The sequence below is a fragment of the Rattus norvegicus genome, chromosome 1 (assembly GCF_021556685.1).
Source record: "Rattus norvegicus strain SHRSP/BbbUtx chromosome 1, alternate assembly SHRSP_T2T, whole genome shotgun sequence".
NCBI lineage: Eukaryota > Metazoa > Chordata > Mammalia > Rodentia > Muridae > Rattus > Rattus norvegicus.
In genome coordinates, this window is record NC_141534.1 from 239,137,941 (window position 1) to 239,156,800 (window position 18,860).

General features: G+C 43.4%; 1 protein-coding gene across 2 annotated transcripts in view; it reads right to left on the bottom strand.

The window, feature by feature from the left end:
* The window catches only part of Glis3 (GLIS family zinc finger 3), a 423,182-nt gene that overhangs the window by 396,704 nt on the left and 7,618 nt on the right, over positions 1-18,860 (bottom strand). For both annotated transcript variants that reach the window (NM_001432483.1, NM_001432482.1), the window contains 1 exon segment: positions 12,143-12,626. Coding sequence is in view for 1 of the 2 variants with exons in the window: in NM_001432482.1 (NP_001419411.1) it covers positions 12,143-12,530 (388 nt within the window). In the remaining variant the exon portion in view is untranslated.

Consider the following 18,860-nt stretch of genomic DNA (forward strand, 5'->3'; position numbering starts at 1 on the left):
GTATGGAAACAACTTGTACGATTTTCTAGACAGGTATGACGAGCCTGTCAAAGTCCCCTTAAACGTTCCGTGTATGTCCACAGGGCATAGCTATTGCTAGTCTCAACTCATAACCTCTGGTGAAGCTCCTGAACAGGTAGGTGACAACAGTTGTGGCATGGTGCCCTATTTCTTAGCCATGGTGGACGTCTATAGTCACCCTCTCCAAGAATCAGATGTCATTATGGAAGAGGTAAAGAAGGAAGTGAGAGGTAGGAAGAAAGGGAGTATTGTGTAACAGCCTCCTCTGAGATTAAATACTCCATCCTGAAGGGGAACTCCGTAAGCAGGAACATAAACAACAACAACAAATAGGCTTCAAGAGCTCCCTGAAACTGACCAGATCCACTAGGACCCTCCTCGCTTCCCCAAGTAAGCAGAGCCCAGCTTCAAAGAAGGCTCTCTAAGAAGAAGAGCTTCCTAGAAGCAATTTATAACAACGGGATGCCTGGAAAGGACTCTCCAACTTGATGAGCTGCCAGCAGGCTATGTAGTGTCCTCCAGATTTCCCAACTTCTGTAAGCTGTCACCAGTGTTGGTGAGATGGCCACAGTGAGCAAGCTGGTTTTAAGTGATGTCTGCTCCCCTGAATATCCCTGCACCCCAATAAAATTCATTAGGGAGGTATCCCCTAGACCAATTCAAAGACATGTCATTGGTGTTATCCTTGGTGGACCTTGATGGTACCCAGGCTTTGGTCTGTCATGGGTTCCCTACCTGGGGTATCTTCTCCCCAGGAAAAGGTTTGTCACAGAACATATGCACAAAATGCAAAATGTGCATATGTGAGCATGCACAAACACACACACATATGATATTGCTTAATGGCTAAGGTATGTACTCTAGAGTCAAGTGATGGGCTTGGGTCCTGGTCCTTCCGCTTCCTAGCTACATGTGAGTGAATGAATGGTACCAGATCTTAGTTTCCTCATTTATTTTTTTAAAGATTTATTTATTTATTCCATGTATGTGAGTACACTGTCACTGTCTTTTGACAGACCAGAAGAGGGCATCGGATCCCATTACAGATGGTTGTGAGCCACCATGCTGGGAATTGAACTCAGGACCTTAGGAAGAGCAATCAGTGCTCTTAACCACTGAGCCATCTCTCCAGCTCTAGTTTCCTCATTTATAAAGCATGAAGAACAACAACAGCAACATGCCCAATGGTCCTCACATCACTGAGTTTTGAAGCAGCTTAAATGTAATAGCATAAACTATCTAGAATTTATAGCAATATGTGTCATATTATGTTATGTATTAACTATCATTATCCTTAAAAATCTGATTAAAAACTACAAAGAAAGCATGAAAAGGAAGTTGCGGTCTTGTTTTGCTTTATTTCTTTGGGCTTGTTCCAAACACTTCAAACGTTTCTGAGAGGAACCCCATAACATGGTTCAACGATTTCACCTCGGCCTAACACTATCACACCACTCAGCTTAAGAACCAGAACAAAAACTGAGACCAAGTCCCACAGAACCCTGACTGATTCCTTTTCTGAGTGCAGTTACTGATTAACAATTACATGGAATATCCCAGGACCAGCAGTGATGCCCAAAGATAATAGGTGCCCATAATTACTATTTTGGTTCTAGAAAAGTAATAGGCAATTCATTCCGGTTCTCAGCAGTACCATGACCATCTGGATGAGTGGCTTGAAAACTCTAGATTCTGGTACCCGGTACCCTCTTCCCTTCCAGCCTCCAGCCCTACGGTGGGTGGCAGTGCGTCCCACCATTACAATACACATACTGATCTAAGAGCTAGCCCGAGCTTTTCCAGACATACATTAACTGTTTCAGAAACTTCTAGGGTTACACTGTCTCTATGAAAATAACTACAGTGAGGTTCTCCTTTGAGTCCTGAAAACATCCTGGCATTTATTCCAAGTTTTCCCACACTACACAAAATCAGCCACTTCTAAAATTGACAGAGAAGGTAATTCAGAACACCTGTAATGTGTTCAAATAAAATGTACAGGGCATACCTTCCTTTTTTTAGAAAAAAAGTTTTAATATTTCATTTATTTAATGTATGCGTGCTCTGCTGCATATGCTTCTGCCTGCCTGAAGAGGGCATCAGATTCCCCTAGAGATGGTTGTGAGGCACCACATGGTTGCTGGGAATTGAACTCATGACCTCCAGAAGAGCAGCCAGTGCTCTTGACCACTGAGCCATCGCTCCAGCCCCAGGGACACCTTCCTCATGTCTGCTTTCTTTCTTCCACCTAAGACATGAGTGGCCTCTTAGCAGGCTGCCCGTGCACTGCTGCCCACACATACAATGTGCTGTCTACAATTAGCGTACAACAAAGCCTCCCCACTTCAAGTCTACTCTGTATTTGGATCCTTACTCCATTTTTCTCATAACCCATATTTATGCTAGATTATCTCCAAAGTTATAATGGCAATCAAGGGAAGACTCATCACTGCTTTCACAGAAATATGCCACCATTTCATAATCCATGTTGTTGAAAGCAACCAAGATATCTGAACGAACAATAAACCTATGTGGATCAGCCAGAATTTCAGATAATTCTACTTTTAGGTAAAACCTTGTCTGATGCTTCTTTCAATGTTTAAGAGTAGTTACGCTGAAGCACTTTCATATCATAGCAGTATTGTTTATCAAAGTTGTATTGCTTTTGTAGTTCCCTTACATTTTAGTTAAGAGACTGTATTCTTTTAGTTATGAATACTAAGTATATAATGCGATTGATTTTCTTTCAGAACCATGGAAAATCTTGAGGGTGTGAAACAGATCCTGAGATGCAAGACAAGGACATGCTGACAGCACACTACAGGGCCAGGCAACAAGCACACCGGAGGCTCTTGACGAGTGTTTTAAAAATCAGCTCTCTTTAATTCTCTACATTGTGTTTTGATCACACCACCTCCCTCCCCCAATTCTTTCCAGATCCACTCCCGATACCCTCCAGCCCTGATACCCATCCACCCAACATTTCTATTGCCCAAATGTCCTTGAATATGTGACCTTCTGGTGGAGCATGGTCTATTTAAATTCCCCCCCAAGGCAAAAGTACCCCATCAGTGGTTCCCAAGGCTCACGGTAGGTACCTAACTATATTGGAGGAACAAGTATTCCTGGGGTAAGACAGACTTGCAGGAAACATCAGCTCTGACTCCTATCACCCTTGTGAATGAACTCAGGTGAGAAGTCTGACCTTCCTCAGCGGTGCATTCTGTACTTCTAAACGGAAGTTAAACAAGAGACCTGACACGTGGGCTCGCCCAGTCTCAAAGACTATCAATGTCTGGCCCATTCCAGGTCCTCCACCGACACTAAGAACTGAATTATTTCTAAAGCTTGTCTAATCCTCTGTGTGGAGGGGAACACCCATGTAATTCGGATAGCGACCAGCCTTTATAAGTGCCGAGGGCGACCGTTCCCCTCCTGTTTCAGTTTGCCATCCTACAGCACTGCACTGGAAGAAAGTTGTTCACAGCATACACTGTATTCTTTTAAACACGGAAGGTTGCAAGCCTGACAAAGCACTTTTATGAACTGGACCGAGCCGTACCTGCAATTCAGCAACACTTGGAAACTCCTCATCAATTTGATTTACACCCAGCATCAATAAATCACACAAAGTAGGCCCTGTGCAGCCCAGGGAGTAAACAAAAGTAAACATTGTGCTTCACCTGCCTGGCTGGCCAGACGAAATGCAAACTCCAGCCACCTCAACTGGAATAATGCCTTTGCTCTCTGGTCGATTTGGTTATTTTTGGAGCCTTTTATGGAATATTAACTTTATTTGCTCTAATTCTACAGGAAGCCACATTGGAAGTGCAAGGAAATATAAATGATTAAAAAGCAGAAGTGAAAAAAAATGGGGGGAGCCAAGTGTTTTGCTTTTTTTTTTTTAACTGTATTTTTTCCAAGTAAGAGGGGTCCCCATATTGCTACTTCTAGACTGTTTCCAGTCCTGGGGGTGGTGGGGGGTGGTAACAGTTTGTTTTGTTGTCTCTTGTTTTTCAAAATAAAGTGGAGGCATACTACTACGGAGAAGTAACATTTTAAATCAGGGGCAATCTTGGAAACTTTATGATGGAGCAGGAGGAAAACAAGAAGCTGACCCAGCCAGGAATCAACCCCTAACCTCAACTCCACGCTCCGACCTATGAAATGAACCAACGCGCGCTTAAAAAGTAAAAATACAAACAGACTTTGTTGCGTTATTTAACGTACGGTAAGTGTTGGCCCTCTAGGTCCACATAATACATTATCTTTCTTGAATTAGGTCTTCACAGAGACACCAGCCTTAAGTGACACAAAGGAGTTTTAAAATCCCAATTAGTTTGCTGTCCTCTGTTGATATTATTCTGTTTTTCTCTAACCAACAATAATGAATAACCCACAAATGCTAATGAATAACTAACTCCTTTTGTCTCCAAGGACAGCCGAGCCCAACAAGAAATGTCAGAGGGCCTGAGGTAAAATAAAAACCTTTATAATGAAAATCTTCCCAATTATACAGTCCTCTGGGTACTACACATGCAGAACTGTCTTAAATATTTAAATGGTCGTGTCAAATGTGCTTAAAGTGGGGATCATAAAATTGATTTCCCTGATGCTTTGAAAAATGAGTTTCTACAAGTCTAATTACAATGAGCTCTGCTGGACCAGGAAGCAAGGATATGCTATCGCTAGTGCAAAATGGGTCCCCACAAGTCATAAACCCAAGCCAGGCTAGCAAATTGTCCTGCACACAGTGCCTCTCTCATAGGCTGCCCCCTGAGGCTCAGCGGGGGAAATGCTCATCTCCACACATTAAAAAATGACCCTGTGTAAGCAACAAACTTCAAAACCCATTTCCACCACTTCAGAAGCGTTACGCTAAAAGTAGACCCCTCCCCGATTTTAAGTCAGAAAGGCAAAATGGGCCCTGACTCGGGCTCCCTCTGACCTACAATGAGGAGGAACACAGTGGCGTGTTTTCACCGCAGCTCTTCTTCCAATACATTCCCTGACTCTATCCATGGGCAGAGCTTGGAAGTGCTGGCATCTCGGAGGTAGGAAGGATGGCCTTTCCGACAGCTCTCCAAACATCCCCACTAAAAGGGACTTGAGATTTGGGTGAAAGTGGGCGATTTCAGGTCTAAGGCAGGGAAGTACCAGTGAGAGGCAAAAAACATCTTGTCACATCTGAAAACAGGAAGTGTTTAATGGGAACATGGTTAAAGGACACAGGAACTGACCTCAAGAGGGTTCCTTTGGCCATATTTGGGTTAATTCGAGCTCAGAAAGAATTATGACAGGAATGAGTCACAGAGAACCATTTTTTTGAAGAGGCCCTGAGTGAGTCTCCTGTGATTCGAAAGAGACAATGGAGCCTCCTCTTCCCAGCAGCTACGGTCTGGATCCAAAATTCCCCACAAGATGCACATTTGCCCGGCTAGAGGGTTTCTCTGGGGAGGTAATAGAATCCAAGACATACTGTCAGGCTGGCAGACACAGGTCACAAAGGGTGTGCTGGGAAGGCTCTAAACTCTGAACAGAACGTGTCTCCTGCTCTGGCGACAGTACAAGGAACCGCGCCCTCCTACATATATGTCCAACCTGCTCCACCATCATGAGAGTCTTGGGGAACTGTGACCTGAAACAAGTCCTTCCCCTCTGACATCTAAGATCTATCAAGTGTCTTGTCACTGTAAAACACCAGATGATAACCACACAAGGCCTGAGAACATAGGAGACCACCATCATATTCAACCAGGAAAACCTGACATAGAACAGAGGGGAAGCCATGAGAAGCTAACAAACGTGACCTCTCTGACTAACTTTTACAGGATACATGTCCACAGTGCAGTGGTCTGCTGTCAAGCCCAGGTTCACTCACAGATTACCTATTCCATATTCTTCTTTTTAATGTGTGTGTGTGTGGTTTCCTATGCGAAGGCGTGCACTCATGCATGTGGTATACAGTCCAAAAGTTAACATCGGATGGCATCCTCTATCCTTCTCCACCCTATTTTTGAGACAGGGCCCCTCTTTCTGATCCTCAGGCTCACCATTTTGGAGCTCAGGGGATCCTCCAGTGTCTGCCCTAGCACACTAGGAGTACAGAAGCACTCCATCACACTTGGCTTTTACAAGAGTACTGGGAGTTTAGACTCAAGTACTCATGCTTGAACGGCAAGCACTTCGTTCAGTGAGCCATCCCTCCAGCCCCAGTTTAGCCCCATATTCTAACCTGAATTAGATCATGAAGAAAGTCAGGCCAAGCATCCTGAGCAATGGACAGCTCACCCGAACCTACACACACACACACACACACACACACACACACACACACACACACACACACAGGCACACACAGGCACACACAGGCACACACAACCACAAACCACATACAGGGCAGGGGGAAGGGGAGGTCTAGATAAAGAGCCTGAAATATTGCAATAGCTGTATGTAATAAGCTTGGACTTAATTAGAGCTGTCAAAATTAAAAACCAGCAAGAAAGGTCACTTGGATTTTAAGTGGAGAGAGGAAATAATTTATGGATAAAATATAAAACAATAATGAAAAATTAATTTCATCATGGACTGCATATTAAGATATAATTGTACATAAGTGATATTGTTGTGTCTGAGTTAACTTCCCAGTTATGCCGAACAGGTATTTGGGTCTATAAATGAAGAAGGCCAACTTGAAGATTAAATGTCACTTTTTTTCTGGAGTGGTTCAATGCACTTGATTATATATATGTGTGTGTGTGTGTGTGTGTGTGTGTGTGTGTGTGTGTGTGTGTGTGTGTGCCAAAATGCTAAAAAGTCAAATCTATTAATCTATGTGTAGTGGCACATGTCTGTAAGCTCAGCACTGTGGGGAGCCTGAGGCAGGAGGATCACTGAGTTCAAGGGCTGTCTACTGAGTTCCAAGCCATCCAGGGCTACACAGGGAAACCTTGTCTCAGAAAAAAATTAGTCAGCTAATTATTTAATTATAATAGAATGCAGAACAAAATGTAAATCAAAAAAAAGAAAGAAAACAAACAACAACAAAAAAGAATGAAACACTGAGACCAAATAATGAATTTTGATCATTAAGAAGTAGCTTATTAAAAGACTGGTTAGTTTAAGTAGGGATGGGGCTCCCAAGAAACTGTTTTAAAGGGGGAAAACAATCATTTTTTTCTGCCTTTCATCCTTCCTTCCCCCTCTTCTCAGAAGGCAAACTCTAGTCAGAGCTGGACTGAGGCAGCCACTGTGCAGCCAAGAGGAACACCCCACAGTCCCAGGCTTGACAGTGCAGGGCTGTACAGCACAGCCAACACTGACCCAGCCATAAGAAAAATGGCCTCATGACAGGCCCTGGGCACTCAAAGATGTGGCCAGCTGAGCGTCTCTTGTGTTTTTATGGTGGCCTCGGGCCCACAGAAACACCTAACGGCCACGTTTATTAAGGAGTTAGGTGTAAACACTTAACAGCATTTATGTACTCAAAACTTATTAGCTGCTTTAAAGTGTAATATTCATAAATTAGAAGAAAAAGAGGCATACCTGTTTGATTCTTGACTAGGCACCATTTCAGGAGGCTATGCTCCCTGTGGTGTACTCTGCCACTCCTCATGCCTTAGGATAAGGCAAATGCCTCCAACCTCACTGCCTGCTCACATCTACTTGTCCCCTAAGGCTGTAGCAAAATAGCCTAGGGCCATGACTCCAGCCTGTAGTCCTGGCATTCAGAAGGCAGAGACAGGGGTAACTTCCCCAAGTTCAAGGCCAACTTAATCTATAAAGTGAATGCCAGGTCAGTCTCTTGAGACTCTCTCAAAGAAAACCCCAAATGTTAAATAATTAGTTTTTAAAATGAAAAAAAATAGCCACCAAACACCAAAACTTTCTCACCTCAAACCAGATCTCTGTACCCACTGAGTACTAGCCTCTTGCTCCTGCTTTACGATTCCAAGAGCCTATATGAGAGGACGCCTATGCTTTTGAAGCTGATGGAGTTGATTTAGCACAGTTTACTCAACGTTTACGGGTCGGCGTATATGCCAGAATTCTCAAGCTGCATCTCCACGCATCTTCACCATACATCTACGCATCTCGTGACAGACACTTGGGTATCCGCCTTCTGGCTACAGTGAACAATGCTTTCAGGAATGGGAATGAGAAGAACTTGCTGGGGTTGTAGCTCTTCGAAGATCACCAAAAGGATTATTAAAAAAAAAAATTACCACGGAAAGTGTCCATCTCTGCTAGCAAGATGTTTCCCCGGTAAGCAAGGAATGCTCTATAACTCTGATTCCTCCAAAATATTAAAGTTCTGTAGGACTCTTTAAGTTCACTGTGGCGCACCAGTGACCTCGTGGTATCGTTTGGAACTCGTGTCACAGGATGCTGAAGCCACTGTTAGCTGTGTTTCTAGGTTAGCGGAATGTAATGTTTAACCAATAGACTTAACATTCAAATCTACACTCCCCACAAGTCTTCCCTGGTAACAATTCTCAATCCTTAACCTCTCAGGATACAGCTCCAAGAGTCAGGACAAGAGCTCTCAGGACTCAGGAAAGGCTCTTTCTTACTGCTGTGTAAACTGTGCCGTGCCACGAGGCAATTAATCTTGTGCGAATCTTTCTGGACTAGAAGGTGCGTCAATGTTTGGTAAAACATTATTCTCCGTTCATATTGGGGAGTTTCTGGGTGATGCACATCAACAGGCTGAGGGCGGGGAGTGCTCTCCTTGGTAAGGAAAGACTTCCAGTTCTTCTGACGCTCTGAGAAAACAGCTGATTCTTTCCCACATGAGGGGCAGCCCTTTCCTTGCCTATTGCCTTTGAACTAACTGGAACACTTGTTTCTTTTTCTTGCCTTTGGACTCACATTGAAATAATGGCTCTTCCTGAGCCTGGAGACTGCCCGCCTTTGGACAAGGACTGGTCAGTCCCTCAGCTCTTCTGGTACTCAGTTCCTCAGCGCAGAATGGAGTTAAAGCACCCACTCTCCCATTGGCAATTCCTTATAATAAGTCTTCTTATTTGTATACATGCACTCATGCATGTGTGCACACACACTCAAACATTACCAAGCTCTTTTTTCTGGGAGCCTCAACTACTACTCCCAGAGTTACACACTGCCCCAGGGTCAACACAGACCCACAAATCTACACTTCTTAGTGTATCACTCAAGACTCTTGATCTGTTGCGTTCTGTTGGCTCCCCTCCAGTGTCAGCTCTGATACAACGCTACACCTCCAAGCCATGTGGAGTCAGGTAGAAATCTGCACCCCTCCAGGCCTGGCTTGTGCTCATTCTCCCTACCCAAAACAAATGCTAGGAAGCTCCCTCACGTGCACACATGCATGCCCTGCCTGCTCGTGCATGAACACACTCATACTCTCTCGTGCATACATTTGAGGACACTGCAAGGCTACCACCTCACGTTCCAAATGTGCGTGCTTAGAAATCCTACTCACCACTAGATCCACCTATCACCGGGACAGGGAGCCCTCTCTGTGCTCAGATATCCTCCTTTTCCCTTAGCTCCACCTCTCAGGAGAGTACGGAGCCCTCTCAACATTGACAGACCGGGTTAGAGAGGTGGCTCGGTTTGTAAAGTGATTGTTGTGCAAGTGTGGGGACTTGAGTTAGGATTCCCCAACACCCACGTATGTGCCAGGAGCAGTGAGCCATGTCTCTAACCACAGAGCTGAGGAAGCGAAGATGAGAAGCGCCCTGGAAAATGCCGTTCACCCTTCTAGCCAGAGAGCTCCAGCTTCAGCGAGAAACTCTGTCTTTTAAAAACAAAAGGAAGAAAGAAAGAAAAAGTGAAGTTGGGAAGAGGATGAGGAAGAGACCAACACTGACCTCTACTCTGCACATGTATGCACATCTGCCTGCACATGCACACACGCACTCTCACACACAAAGGCTACCACACTATTGTGAGTGTGTCCCTCTTAAGAGTGCCCACTGGGCTCTCTTTTTAATGGCCCATGCGTTTCCTTGACTCTTCAAACAACATGAGGGGAGGACATCTCAATGGCAAGTCTTTCAGCACAATAGATCCCCAACAATATAGGTTCAATAATTATTTGCTGAGTAACGATCAGCTGGAGCTGAAGCAATCCCAGACCTCTGGTTATTGGCTTGACTTATGAATTCTGTCAAGATCTGCAGAAACAAATCCAATCACTTCTGGCCTCACCAAGACGATGGTATCCAAGATGCAGAACTGAGAGGAATAACTTCAGATTGTCCTCTTATCTGTGAGAACTCAGTTGCGCTCCAAGCATGTTGACGGGAAGCCAGGCACTGTCTGCTAGCGAAGAGCCAGCAAGCCTCAGGGGAAGAACTGGGAAGCCGCACTTGCTCTACATGCCTTACAAGATACACTGGCCCCAATGACTCATTCAGTTAGGCTCATTTAACCCAAGTTCCTGAAGCACACTTTAAACTAGGGTCATAATTATGACTTCTTCTATCAAAGTAATATCGAAAGACTGACCTCTTTCTTAGTGTCCCCCAAAGTGCTTGTTCTCTTCGGACAAATCAACCAGAGCACACACCCTGGACTGTGGCGAGCAATCTCTGAGTCTGTGCTGGAAAGCATCCACACATGCTGACTGACACACACATGATATGAGAAAGGCAGTGTATTAATTAATATTACCACATCACCATTGTCAGTCACGTGGACATCCATGCCTATAAAAGGAAACTACTGCTGCCTAGTCAAGATGGGACTGAGAGGTGTCACTGGCTCAGTGCCTCTAAAACCAAACACTGGAGTTCGGTGGGAAGAAACTCAACGTTCTACCCCATGGGCCCAATAGCCTAACAGTAGCAGACTATTCAAGAAAAGGCCCCCAGGCAAACTTTATCTGAACTTAAATACTAGCACCTCTAGGAAAGCAAACAACTCCAAACGGGACTTAGACTAAATATAAGTAATTAAGAAAAAAAAGGAAAATAAGAGCATAAACAAGGAATATAAAGGCTACATGTATGTTTACTGCTGAGGGTTTTTCTTTCTCATCTCTTCATTTATGGCTAAACACTCCATACACCGAAATACACAGACACTAAGACAGGTAAGTCTTTGGCTACATGTCCGCCGTGATTCACCATCCACCTTAATTACCAGGGTGAATGGCTATCCGGAAGCACGCTGCCAACGCTACTGCGCTATAAACTCATTTAACATGAGTCGGTAAAGTACTTTAAGACTGCGGAGTGCCGCTTTACATTAAGAGCTGCAGTTATGTAGGATCCAGGCTCTCTTTCTTCCTAGCCTAAGCACACACACCATGTGTGATGTAAACCCATTAAGGCCGCACGAGTTAGTTGCTAGAGAGAGGATGGCGTTCAAATAGTTTGTTAGTCCTCAACGACTGCTCTTTAATTTGAAATATAGGGTAATCCAATCACTACTGAATTAAAAACACATGCTGAACTTCAAATTAACCACATTTTCTAGTCTCTCACCCATTTTAAATATACGTTTAAATCCATGTCTGGGGCAGGGCTCCTTGGAGTAGCAGCTGCCGGGCATGCCACTGTGAGCCATGGTCTTCGTCCCCAGTGTAAGGGGGAAAGTTATGCAGTATTCCAGCTTGATCTCCCTCTTTTGATTTCCCTCAGCTCTTCTTATATGTACTGACTCCTCCTTTGCCTGGGTACTAAAATGATTCCTTTTTGATCCTCTCCTCCTGGTCTCAGCTTTTCTTCTAGTGTTTCTAAAACCAGCTTTGATTCTGGTTAGGCCCTGTCCCCTCCACTGCCTGTAGACTCCACTCCTCCAGCCCCATAAGCCAGGGCAGAGCCACATGGATGCAGAAGGCAGGCTTTGTACCCAGCTCCTGCCCAGTCATCACCTTCCTCCCTATTTCCCTTCTAAGCTAATCTGCTTTACCTTCCACTCTGCCTCAATTCTGAGACACGGCTCATTTGTACCTATTGTTTACACACTTGTTCAAAAGTGGGCGCCCAACCCTTTGCCCCAAACATGAGACCATGAACCTTGACTCTAATACTGAATTGTGTATATTTTCTATAAAACTTGCTGGCAGTCAGCAGATATGGGGCAGATGAAACGTTCCCAGTTTTAAGAGATTCCAAAGTGACAATCCTACCTTTCTCTGGATTTGGAGAGAAGGGGTCTCCAAATTCTTGCTGTTTGGGCTTTAAAGTATGCGATGCTGCCATAACCCCGGCCTGGGTTACCTGGAACTGAGGCTTCCCGTTGGCTAGTAACTGTCTCCTGGGGCTCAGGGCAGGCAGATGGATGGGGCTCGCAGCCATGTTGCTCTGAGGAGCCATCCCTGCTCCCGAGGACATCTTGAGATGAAGACTGTTAGCAAGACTTCCAAGAGTGGGGCTCGGTGTGCTGGCACAGGAAGAGGAGCAGGGAGTGCCTGAGTGAGCTCTGGCGGGAAGGACATGCTGGCCACTGAGTAGCCCGGGCCTCTGTGGGGTTCTTGATGTCCGGTGGAGATTCATGCCACATGACCTTTCATTCATTCTGAAAGCCCGGAGGCCACGCAGATCAATACCCAATGGCACTATTGATTCTTTCACGGCAAGGCAAGGAACTTATCCATGGGATAGGTGATAAGTCTGTTTAAAACAAAAACAAATGCAGGCATTGGAGATGGTAAAACTGAAAATAAGATACAGTCATCTTTCAACTGGTACAGCATTTATACCGGGGCAAACTGGCCTATTCTGTAGCACAAGATCATAAAACACACAGCTCCTCGGCAAGGACTCTTCGCTTCTGCATTCATGGGAGGCTTAGAATATGGATCACTGCATTGATCTGGGCCTTTCTCAATACGGTGCTCTTGGCAGCAACCAACAGTCCACTGATGACTGCTTGCAAATTGAAACCTGCTCTCTTCCCGGAGGGATCTGTCCACACACTTCATTTTTGCTACAGTGTGTGTTTGGAACTTGGATCGCCACCCTCTGAGAGCTGGGAGGCTGAACTTTTGAGGTTCCCAGTGAACAATTGCAAAGTGAACACAATGTTCCTTCTGAGAGGAACACTTCCATAGTGCCCAGATTTGCAAAGATCTAGGCACGGGAATAATAGTTTTCATATAATAACCTCATATTTAAATAATTACAGAAGCACCAGGGCCTTGGATTCATATTGATCCTAAGATATGGGGACAGAAAACAGATCAATGCCACAGTCCTCTGCCTTCTTTCTAGGTGAGGGTGTGGGGAAGGAGAATGCTATAAACAATACCTCCTGGAAAGCACAAGAGAGGGGTAGGGGGAGGGTGCACAGTATGTTCACAAGAAGCCCTACTGTGTTGCCGTATATACCATACTGTTGGGGGATCTTCCAATGGGAGCAGATATGTCTACAGAATGCCATTCTCTACTACTTCTGTGTGGTGTACTTCAATGCTCCCTGGTTCTACATCACTAAGGAAGGCTCTTCCCTCCCTAACAGGTCATTCTGCGGTGTAGCCGCAAAGAGGTAGCCAGGTGTCAAGGTGCCACCTCTACGATGTCTGAAACATCCACAATCTGTCTTCTACAGAGACAAGATAGTCACGGGAAGCAACTACAGCTGAACAAACACAGAAAATGAAGACTGAGACTATGGCAGTAACATCCACATGTCCTCCATTGTATGAGTCTTGGGATTTCTTCCTACTGTATGATCCACTTGGGGTCCTGAACAAATATCTCAACTCAACTCAACTCCTAAATAAATGACCTCCCGGATCATCATGGGAAGGCTACCAAGGACATAAAATGATTTCAAGGGAATTGTTTCTTTCATCAAGTTAGAGAATAAAAATGTCCACTATGCTGTCCATAAAGTTTGCCACGTGTGCCTATGCTGAGACTCTTTGTGTGTAATCTAAATACAAAATTTGGAATGCACTCTCTATTTCTCTACTTGGCTGAAAACTCTCTCCAGCATATAGCACTCTACCATCACTGAAGGTCCCAGACAGACAAGGAGGTATCCTACCCTGCATGCGTGAAGTTCATTTACGATACTGTAAGAACGGAGCCTGTCATCAAACCGGCTCCAAGTCTGCTCTTCTCTGAGAACGGGAAACTCCCGCACTTTGTCGGCTGTGTGCATGGGACTACAGCTTGTTACTGGTCACTCTCTCCCTCTATTGTTGGAGCGGGAGCAACAGTAAAGACCGTTAGCCATTCTCCGCTCATTCGTGAAATAGTGGTTTCTGAGCACTCTGAATTTTTGTAGGAAGCATTTATTCACTACCCGTCAAAAGGGGGGGAGTAAATAATTAGGCCATGCTGACAAATTTTTGAAATTGAAGAGTAGTCCAAAATGGCTAGAATCACTTAAGCCACATCCAAGTGGCAAGTGTCAGCAGATTTGTTGACTGTGGTCATTTCTGTTTTATTTTGTTAGAAAAGAGTCACTTCTGCACCAGTGTCACATACAAGAACTGTCATCAAAATCTGGATCGAAAAAGCATTACTCTGTATTCCAGCATCAGGCTCAGTCATTAAGAAGTGTCAACCAGAAGGAAATTCAAAAAGCTAAGGACAGAATTAGGCATGAGGCACTCACACCTGTATGGATTACACAACATTTATTTTGCTTTATTTTTTTATAAACCGTATTCCTATTTGAAACAGCCTTGAGTATAAAGAAGGGGAAAAGTGTACTTAAAAGACAAAGAGGCAGCCAGACGTGAACAGCATTTCTTCTTTACACAAAACCATGCCTGAAATGGAAGAAGCACATGGAAAATATTCCTGCATTTACAGTTTTCACATGAATTATGTCAACAGATTTTCAAGCATTAGCTACTAGTACATAGAAGTCAATTTTGTTTACTCACAGTGTAATATTTTATATACTTCTGCACTAAGACATTGATCGAAATATGTCAAGCCCACAGGGTAACAGAAGAGCAGTAAAACCACTCAGCTTAGGTGAGACTCAGGCCTAAGCATCAGTGAGGAACACTGGAGGAGTCAAGATGCTGGGGCCTACCACGGTAAGTCACAAGCTCCCTGAACCAACTACTCTCCATCCATCAAACCCTGACCATAATCTCTATGGTCCTTGATATTCTGGATTTCTCTAATACTACAGATAAGAAGGATTACTTTAAAACACTCAATTACTAGAATAACAAACTGATATGAAGAATCCATTTTTTAGCAGTTAAATCTAGAGGAATTTCTCAGCCAAAACAGGGCACACTCTTACCAATACAATTCAAGCAACAAGGCGTGTATGGGAGGAGACAATGGTAGGCAAGAGTGCCCTCCTCTAACATCACACACAAAGACAGCACTAACCAGGTAAAAAAGGAATACAGCATTAAATGAATATTCTGAGATGATAAAAATCACAGTTGTAGTATCCTAAACTTAACCAGAAAAATCCCGCTGAATGGACCTCTTTTCAACAAAGATGTATTTACTTGTATTTTATATTTTCATGTTGTATTTACACCATGTACCTGACTGGTGACCACAGCACCCAGGAGACAGTCAGATCCCCTGAAACTAGAGTTGCAGACTGTAGTGAGCCATGTGGGTGCTGGGACCTGAACCTGGGTCCTCTCAGAGCAGCCAGCACTCTGAACCACTGAGAGATGTCTCCAGTCCCTCTTTTTATTTAAAAACTTTCACAAGCTTTCCATCCTGTCTTATGGCCAAATACTCAAGACTACCAACAAAAAGGGAAACATGATGTTTAAAGGAAAAGGCAAACAGCACTCAGAAATATAAATTTCAGGTGTTTCATATCTGATGCTTTGCCGCATTTAGATTTTTATACCCACTGGTTCTCACAATGAAAATGTTCACTCCGCAAGGCCCTGGGTTCGGTCCCCAGCTCCGAAAAAAAAAAGAACCAAAAAAAAAAAAAAGAAAATGTTCACTCTGCTAATGAGTTACTAAATCTTTCCTTTTGACCACTTCCAAACTCTTAAAACACACTCCTGCAATTCAGGTCGGAGAGGAAATGACCTAACCTCCAAGGAAACTAAGGTACAAAACCATTTCATAATGCCACCCGTTTTCTGGGAAAGCATTAACTTTGATCAAAATATTAAATCCCAATTCCACCTTCTCTCCAGGGCTCCGGGAACTGCTCCTTATGCACTGAGACAGATTAACAAATGAAAGCAATGTTCACTCATCCATTTAAGAAAATTCCAGAAATAAGTTCCACGGTACCTATTTACAGCCCTTTAAAGGCCCTTTCTTGGTAAACGTCATTAATAGACTCATCTAGAGTCATAATTCATCTGATGAGCCAGTTAATTATTAATTTTCATACATCATTTCATTTCCTTAGGCTAGGTTTATTTAGCCTTTGTTATATTTTCCATTCCTTATGCTGAAAGCATTTTTTTTTACCCTAGACAAAAAAAAAAAAAAAAAAAGAATCCTGTTAGTGAAGCACAAAATACCAATCGGGGAGCAAACGGACCCTGATTATGATCATACTTACACATATGCATATATGTGTGTGCACATTTATGGTATTTGCTCCACCAAGGACTTGTGTGTGCATGTGTACACTCTCGGTTGTGTGTGTATGTGTGTATGTGTATGCATGTGCATGCACATGTGTGTCTGTATGTGTCTAAGCCATCTATGACATGTTACTCTTTTCATTTTCCCCTTTTGGGTCAATGATTGCATAATTTCATTAAGTGCTGTCGTTTCAACTTCATTGCCTTTATCGTTTAATAGGCCCATGCTATTCTCTTGGGTTTCTCCTGTTACAGCTTTTGTAGCCAGAAGAATATAGAAATGAAAAACCTATTGATGGATATTTCAAGTATTCTCATGCACGGCTGCAGTGGGAAGCACATTTCGCAATTTAATCAAGGACAGATAGAGCTGAATGTTCTTATATCCCAAGAGTTCATTTCAATAAGCAGAATGTACCTTGTTCTAACACAGGTGACTGACTCCTCAGTAAAGACTGTATAAACAAAAACCAATCATGTAAGTCATTTTATTGGCAACAATATAAACACAGCTATATTAGATGTCACCAATAAATCAGAGCGATTCTTGTCTGCAATTTCAACAAGAGGAAAGTGCAAACATGAGTCCATGAAGCTGGAGGATATTATGGAGGAAATGTGTCAGATGTGGACAGTACCATTTCTCTAGACAAAACTGGAAGATCACAGACTATGCTGAATAGATTCACAGCAACGTATAGTTTATTCCTTGTGTGGGTTCATAGCTGTCCTCGGGGAAGCCTACAGAACCACAGAAGTGACACCAAAAGAAAGCTGACTCATGTTTGAGCTGTAGAACAGAAACGCAAAGAAGTGTAGATCTTTTCACTTAAGTATCCTCAAGGCCTAATGGAGATATTAGGCTGTGAGAATATTACCATATTTATTCTGAACATTAGTATGTTACTCAAACAATACAATCACTGGTAGCATGAAATCAGATGAATCTCTCTTTGACACTAAGTCATAAGACAGTGAGTCCTTTCACCAGACCCCTTAGAAAAGACACTATAACCTACATCAGGGACTCTCGTAAAACCAAACTCTTGCCTTTGATGTAAGTGTGGATCCAAACTCCGAACTAATCCATGACCAATATACTTTACCTATTCTAACTTTTGTATTTATAAGCTGTCTCTAGAGTGAAGACAATTTTTCTTAAGCATGTGGAATAAAATAACTGGCAGTGCATTTTTTAAATTTAAGTCTGTAGTTATGAAGTTCACCATATGGGTAGGAAGTATGGTCAAACTAGAGGAAAGGACGAAAGGAGGCAGGGGAATAGCCATCTAGTTCAGGAATCCATTCTAGTTAGTCTGAAGGTCAAATGCAAGATCCCCACAGTGGTTGGGATGATGAGGACAGTGACTCCAGAACAGACGGCTGGTAGAAAAATCGGACATTTCAGAGAGACACTGCAGGAAACAGTAGTGAGACTACATAACTCAGCCCATCCCCCAGAATGCATTACCCACACCTCCAGTGTCTATAGGACTTTCACAGCCTCAAACTCTACCAAATGCCATTGGGTTTAGCAGTAATTACTGAAAAGTGTCTTCTTACTTTGCCTCATCTATGAGTATAGAAAAGTCTAGAGAGCTGTGGCCTTACAAAGAATGGTCAATCCACAAAGTAGTCACCATGATTAAAAACAAAAATTAGAATGAGCTTGAAACCAAGAAAACCTTTTTTTCCCAGCACAGAAAAAAAAAAAAAAAAGTTCAGAGAGGTACTCGTGGACTGGCTCAGCCTAGCCTAGGTTGGAATATGCTGACTTTCTAGGCCTCCGGTTACCAAAGTACTCATTTTAAAACAGTGTTCTACAAACTGGGCTGCAATCCACTGATGGCCTGTGGGGTCACTTCCTTAGTAGGGAAAGCATTTTTAAAGAATAAGATAAATAGAATAGGCCTTATATGTTTGAAGCTATCGGAGTACATCAGGAGTGATGGTCAAGAGCAGGCATCCACGTCTGTATGCAGATAGTGAGTTTCGGATAAGACATGCACTGTGTTTTATGGTGGGCCGTGCAGCTAAAATGAAATGAAACCTAGTGTCAGAAAACCATTTGGACTTCTTGCTGACCCAAATACCTACACACAGCAACTGTGGGCATACCCAGAACTACAAAAATACCAGAAATACCAAAATAGCGTAAAATAAAGAAAAGATATGAAAGTTTGACAGTTTGGCTTTGGTTTGTTTCTGTGTTTTGAGACAGGGTTCCTTTGTGCATCCCTGGCTGGTCCTGAAACTCACTCTAAATCAAGCTGGCCTTGAACTCAGAGATCTCCCTGCCTCTGCCTCTGCCTCTGCCTCAGCTTTAGTAGTTGTTGTTGTTGTTGTTGTTGTT